A 7,383-nucleotide genomic window follows, 5' to 3' on the forward strand; every position below is an offset into this window, starting at 1 on the left:
ATCATCCTAATTAACTCCACTGAACATGCAGTAATTTCTGGCGCAATCTCTCTTTCTAGAAAATAAATCGAAAGTGCTATGTGTGATTTAAGAGCCGCGTTTCTTCTCTGTAGATGCACCGAGATGTTTAAACAGTTTGTTTCTAACTCAATTTTCACGTTGGCAGTATGCAGCCGACACTGCACGCTGACGGGAAAGCGTTGGACGGCATTAGATGCATTAGTGCATTATCCGACATATTTCTGAGACACGGAAACTTAAAGTTTATGTGTGCATGAGTAGCATTTTGTTAACTTGCACGTGTGCGCTTAGGCCTCCCTCCATAAATGAAGACTCTCTCGACGTGGAAAGTGTGGTCGTGTCCTGAGGAGAAGCGAGATCCCCTCTGCTAAAGCTGCGTGGACTTTTCTGGAGAGCCTTGACGCGCAGGGCTCCTTTTTATGGGGGTAATTACTCTTAACAGAAAACAGAGCCCACTGTACTGACGCATTACAAATCACATGAAGCGAAGGAGCACGAAGTCTTCACTGATCTCTGACAACAGATCCATTATCCGCCTATGGGATATTGCGCACTAATGAAACAAAAGCTTGTGATCTCTAAATGGCTCCCTAATGATATCCGCACAGCCATGCGCACAAGTGTCATATATTTTTTTAAAAATTGCTGACTTTTTTTTCCGGGGGGAAACATGTTGCATGTGATGACTTTATGATTTTAATTAACTTTTTCCCCTTTGTGTCGAGGATGCATCACGGTGGGAGGCAGACGGACAGACAGACGCACTAAGTGAGCTGGAGTTTGGCTGGCTGCTCGGCACTGCTGCTGCAGTTCCTCACAGTGAGAGTTCAAGCCACATCCGTAATTTTACCAATATGGCCCGATAAGTGTTTTAATAGGCCGTGCGTTGCGCTGAAACACGACGACGCCTTTAAAGGTCAGTGAAACTTTTCCAAATGAAGTCAAGTCAACCGTGGGTGTTCCCCACTTGCGTTTGTCACATAAACAGCCACGAAGTTGGCGAGCTTTAACAATTTCTCTTGGCAACTATTTCTAAGGCCCGGATCTCTTCTTGGAAGTTATTGTGGACCGGATTAGAAATAGGCCTACCCCAACTCCCCGTGTCTGAGGATAAGACATAGCGTTGACCTTCAATTAATAATGCAAAAAAAAAAACAAAACCCTGAAAATCTATTATTATATTTTTTATTATTCTCATTACATTTAATGTTATTATCAGCAATATCTTTTATTTTTTCTTTCATTCATCTGACTGCACATCACTTTATCAATTCTCAGTAAAAGGTATTAAAAAGTTTGAGAAGTCGTAACCTTTGGCCTCATTATAGAGCAGAATTATGATAAATGATAAACTATATAAAGCCCCCCCCCCCCAATCAAAAACAATATCCATCTAGTTCACTTGGATGTTGACAACAAGTGTGCGCATCTTAACGGTATCACCCTGTAAGCGGTATAACGCTGTTGATCAAATCTTATGTGTCACGCGTCTGTGTCGGGAGAAATTGTGTGTCCTTGACTTGATCAAGTTCCCCAACGCGACTCACCGACTTCGGTGCGTCGCACTGCCTCGGTCTGTCCGGTCGGTGTGCGCCCCAGGGTGCCACAGTGTGCAGGAGAGCGCTCAGGAACACCCAGCTGAATCCCGGCAGACAGACCATCGTGTCGAGGTGACAGGGGACTGTCCGGACAGTCGGCTCTCTCCTAGATGTCTCTCCCGTGTGCTCTCTTTTCACTGCCGTCTCCTTTGGATTTTTTTTTTTTTTTTTTAAAAAACGTTACCGGTGGCCTCTTGGCTCACATGTGCTGCGCGGCTGGAGGACCATTCCGCCCCTTCGCCATTCCCGACGCTCTCCGCGGCTCAGTTTAGTTTGTCTGAAACTTTTTTTTCTGTCTCCTTTCACCCGGTGCAGTCCTGAAGCACGAGCTGAAAACTCTTTGGAGAGTTTCCGTGGTGCGCTCCGAAAGTTTGGAGCGTCTTGACTGGGAGAGAGGGAGGTGGGACGACTTGAATACCCCCCTTACCCTAGCCCAACACACACACGCACACACACTCCTGCTTCTTTTAAGAGGAGGGAGCGCAGGTTCAGAGAGGGATGACAGGTTTGCGTGAGTAAAGCCCCAAAAGACAGACCCGAAAAAAGTGGAAAATGTTGAATGAATGCTCTTTCAGCGTCCTCTAGTCTGAGTTTGGGAGTTGTTTTATTCAGCGTGGTCGTTTTTCTATGGCATCACTATAAGGTTGCATTTCATGGTATGCTTGACTATAACGCGAAGTAGTGATATGGTTGCTTATTATTTATGACCCTGTATCATATTTTTCTTAGTTTCCTATTCAGTAACTACAGTGTTTGTGATATTAATTGTTAAACTCTTTAAAATTGTGTCTTCATAGTTAGACTAAAAAAAGTTATAGGCTACTCAAGTCCACCTCCTACCTTTTTCTACAGCTTTCAGCCTCACCTCACAGATTTTAGTCCGCACATAGAAAGCCTGATGTCTATTCTTTTTATGTTCATTATATTCTTGCATAAGTCTCACCACTGTGCTGTGACATTTGTGTGATATTTCCTCAAAATGTACAGTATAACTGAGCCTGTGTAGCTCTTTACATAAGAGTAGCAGTGTTGAATTCACCAAGGAGTTAAATTATTGTCAGAGGTTTCTTTCTTTCTGAAACAAACGTACCAGTTGATTTAAACTTGTAAAAATACAGAATAAAAAAGTTTCACGTTAAAAATGAAACGTTGCAGAGGGCCTGCTAACAACATTGGGCAATGTGAAAACGCAGATATCCCTGTCTGGAACCGGTGAATGGTTTGTCTGTTCTGGGCTACTGTAGAAACATGTCAATGCTACATGGTGATCTCTGTGGAAGAGGATCTGCTCCCTATAAGCAGCTCATTCTGAAGTAAAGAAAACTATTCTTATTCAGGTGATTATACTCTAAAGGAAACATACTTATATTCAATTTCTGCCAAAATATCCCCTGAAATCCTAAACACTGGACCTTTAAATAAAACTCCCAGTCAAAAAAACCCGCCTGGAGGTCAGGTGGCATACACAGTTCTGGCAACCCAGAGGTTTGTTTAGTTTGCTTTTCAACAGAGTCATAAGAGTCAAGATGTAAATGAGAAATATTTCACTTGTGTCATGTGCTTCCTCTTCAGGAGGATTAAATTTATCTCCGTCCTTCTCTGTTTGACAGCCCTGCAGAATATTTTGTATGAGGGCCTTGCTGCGGCCGAGAGATTCAGACCTTATATGCATGATTAATGGCCACAAATAAATAAGCCCAAGTAGAGACAACTGTGAGAAGTGTTTTATTTATTTTTCAGTCCAGCGCTCTTCTTAAGATGTATTAGTCATGATGAGGAGCGGGCGGATCTGAAATAAACGCTCGTGTTGAGAGAAAGTGTCCCCCTCTCTGTGCAGGTCCGCGATGTCAACGCTCGACTACTCAGCTATGACCTCAGTTATTGTCCAAGTGGCAGACAGTGTGACAGAGTCAAGTAGTGGGAAATTTATCATGGAGACCCCTCAAACAAGTGGCACCGGGCCCCTCCTTGCAGCCCGATGGCAGACAGACCTCGGACAAGCAGCTCTTTGTCCTCGACCATGTTCTCCACTCCTCTTCTCACCACTCCGCGCTCACTTGTGTTTCTGGGCGGCTTTGTTAGCAGCCGACCGTCCCTGTACGCTCATTGTATTTTCCGTTCAGATGAGGCGGACTGGGCGTTTCTGGCGAGTGTCTTTGATCAGCTTGTCTTTTAACACAGCTTCACATTGTAAAACTGTGACATTTGTGCCCTTTGACCCTTCGACTTCTTTTATTGGGCGCCATTCATCAAGCTTTGAGAATCTGAAAGGCTGAAGAGTCAATATTTCTTTTGTTTTTACACATCTGCACTCAAACGCAGATGTTTTAAGATGCATATAACAGGAATAACACACCAGAACCATGCTGATCTAATCAAATCTTTTTATCCTCACTACTCTGTTTCTTCTCCTCGCTCTGAGACAGGTGTGGGATTTCAGTTAGCGGTTTCATCTGCTCTAATATGACCACCTGTGGACTCAGGTACTTGCGTTAACCACACCTTGCAGTGGGCTTCTCTTTGAAGGAGCTTTTCCACATTCTTGGCCGGTTAGGAGAGGGCTTATGAGCGGCTGGCTGCAGGAGATTCCTGGACGGGGGCCAGCGCTTACAGCATAGCGCACATATAGCCGGGGACGAAAGAAGACTTTAAAGTTAATGTTCTGTTAGCAGACCACAGAAACGCTCGCTTACAGAACGCACATCTGGGGAGGCGTTATACAGAGAGGCTGAGAGAAAGAAATTTTGTTCGAAAGGTATTTTCAAAACACTGAAGTGTACCTACAACTGAACTCACCAGTACTGATGCTTTGCACAGCTTTCATCGACTTTCTTGAATGTGTGTAGACTGTGGCACCCCGTATGGACAGATGGGAAAAAAGAGAGTGAAGAGACCTTGTTAATGTTTGTGGCCCCGCAGCTCTAAGGATCCTGTGTCTACTTGTCCTTGTGGCTCCACGGCTGCCTGTCTGTGTGATGTTGTGCAGAAGTCCAGCCACAAAACCCCAACATTTACTCGCTGCCTCAGCATCATTACTTGTCTATTGGTGTGTAATGATAGAGGTGCTACTTCTATTACCACCACATGAAGAGGAAATGTGAACAGAGATAGTAGTAACTGAGGCTGTGTGCTTTTGTTTGTTGTGTACACAGGGACCCCTAGTGGTGTGAGCAAGAATTAAAATCAGTGTGGACAAAGGTGAAGACATGAGAGAGATGGTTAACCTGAGGGCGGAGAGATAGTGCTTCAAAGAAAATGTGAGTATGATGAATATGAAGGAGTGGCTCATAGCTTTAGGCAGCCATACTTCAAACTGACTGCGAAGGCCACACTGAACTCCGTCTCTGTCTTTTGGCTCTCAGCTGGACTGCAGACACATAACCTCCCTCACTATCTCCAGCCGTCTCTTGCTCCGGCTCCAATATCCTCTGTCTCGCTTTGAAGATGTCGAGGAATAATATTGACTGAGTCTCTGGTAAAATGTTATTGTGGTTTCCCTTTCCGGACATCCCGGGAAAAGGAGATGGTAGAGAAGGAGGAGGTTAATGTAAGGGGTGGAATATGTCAGAGAATGTCAGAGGCATCTGTTTAAATGCAGTCATACATAAGAACAGGTAAAGAGACTAAATCAGCCAAAGTCTGGCTTCTGAGGCTTTTACTCAGTGTTTGCAGAAGAAGTGATTTAGATGGTGTTTAGTGACAGCAGGTCTGTATTAAGTTGTTTTCTCCATGGTCCCTGCAGTGACATCCCCCCTTGTAGCGTGTCAACACATGCACTGGATGGCTATCTGTCTATCTTCATCATCCAGAATGAGCAAAAGCAGGAGGGGAGAGATGAGAGGAGGAGATAAAGTGACAGGGGTCATGGTCAGGGTTGTTTTCGGGAAGCGATGTCTCAATATTTTTTCTTTTTATTGTCATTGTTTCGGGGTGATGTAAGGAAAGACGAACATGAATCAGAGCTGCATAGATTATAACATACAGTCTGTGGTGAAAATAATTCAGTTTGATCAGATAAGTGGCGGTTTATGTACAGTAGGGATGATGAGGCACTTTATTATGTTAAAAGGTGACATTTACAGCATTTAAAATGGCAACAAGCCAGTGAGCACAGCTTTATCTCTGTAGCAGCAGCACTAAGACTTTCATGTACAACAAATCAAAAGAAGCAGTAGGTCTTGTTGTTGAACAGTTTTCATTTTAATTACATTATATCCCCATCAGCACAGACATGCAGAAAGCCTCACCACCTCTCCTACCTATTGAGGCATACATATAGCTAATTAGCTTCTATTTATTGTTTTTTGCATTACTTTATAGTCGTTATGCATGTCTTTGTGGTAATTTTGTGTCTCTTTGTGGTTATTTTTGTGTCTCTTTGTGGTTATTTTGTTGTTGCTTTGCATCTCTTTGTTGCTGTTTTCCCCATTTTCTTTCCTGTTGTGAGTCCCTTTGTGTCTCTTTGCAGCATTTTCTTTGTTGTAATTTTGTGTCTCTCTCTGGTCTTTTGGTTTTCTCCAGTCATTTTATGTTTCTTTGTGGTTATTTTGAATCTCTATTTGGTCAGTATGTTTTAATTTGAGTGACATTTTGTATGTGCAGGCCACGGTGCCTTGACAATTTGGGCCCATGGGCCTGTGCTCAGCAGTTCCTCCATGCTTACACAACGTAACTGTTAACCGTTACAGCAATTATAACTCTGTGTGACTGCCACATCGGATAACAGTCCCATTGTTTCTTGAAGTAGTGAGCGGCGCATGTATGCAAGCATCAGTTCATGTAAAAAATAGAATTTCCTCGACAACTGAATGTATATTTGCATAATGCAATTAATTTAACAGTGTTTATACAAAGGGAATATAACAGATAGCTCCCAGCTGCTGCCAGATGTCAATATTATGTCAGAAAGACTTTGGGCTCTTACGATACGACGATATTTTAAATATCTAACAGCATAAGAATTTCAAGTTGTGAGGTCTTCAATATTACAATGTTTTTTTCATGGGGTTGGGTTTTGTTCTCCAAACCTCAAAACTAAATGTCATTATTCTATAGAAAGATGAAGATGGCATGAGGAAACCATCAAAAATATCAACGTCAGTTGTCGTCACTATTCTGCATCAATAGGCGTTGGCGTTAGAAAATAACCTGACATTGAATTTTGGTTATCCCACAACCTAATTAAAACCAAATATCAATCAGTGTCTAACAATATTGGGAGGCAGCTGGGTTTAGATTTGCACATAGAGTGGAATCAAGGAAACAGCTGGTCTGCCTCATTTTCACACCGTGTTTCTTGTACAGAATAAACAAACAAAATATAACATGTTAGTACGTGAGCTTTTGATGGTCTGGCAGTTAGATTTTTTTAAGCTTTGGACAGAGTCAAGCTTACTGTTTCCCCACGTTTTTGTGCTGAGCTAAACCAACTGAACATCGACTATGGCGTCATATTTAATGAACAGACATGAGAGCGGTATCCATCCTTTGATATGTCAGCCACCTGTAGATGACTTTCCTTTTAAAGGTACAGGAGGTCTGCTTTGTTAGTCACAAACATACTCCTGGCATTGTCTGTGCTGAGATTTTAGACAAGCAACAGTTTTCATCATAGTGTTTATTTTGGCTCTTTGTGCACAAACACACACATACCTACCGACTCCCCTCACAGAGAGCCATGTGTTATATTTGTTTTCCAGAGCTTCTAATGCTTTCACATCAAAGGCTGTGCTGGCACAGTCACCCCATGATGCATTGTGTTCTC

At 42.9% G+C, this 7,383-nt stretch overlaps 1 protein-coding gene across 1 annotated transcript in view; it reads right to left on the minus strand.

The window, feature by feature from the left end:
• trabd2b (TraB domain containing 2B) overlaps positions 1-2,041 on the minus strand; it is an 83,626-nt gene extending 81,585 nt beyond the window's left edge. The window contains exon 1 of the mRNA XM_042484051.2: positions 1,569-2,041. Within this exon, the coding sequence (XP_042339985.2) occupies positions 1,569-1,682 (114 nt within the window). The 5' untranslated portion in view covers positions 1,683-2,041. The remainder of the gene's footprint in view (positions 1-1,568) is intronic.
• Between the last annotated feature and the right edge of the window lie 5,342 nt (positions 2,042-7,383).

Source organism: Plectropomus leopardus, chromosome 5 (genome assembly GCF_026936395.1).
Source record: "Plectropomus leopardus strain MGB_pleo_1.0 chromosome 5, ASM2693639v1, whole genome shotgun sequence".
Taxonomy (NCBI): domain Eukaryota; kingdom Metazoa; phylum Chordata; class Actinopteri; order Perciformes; family Serranidae; genus Plectropomus; species Plectropomus leopardus.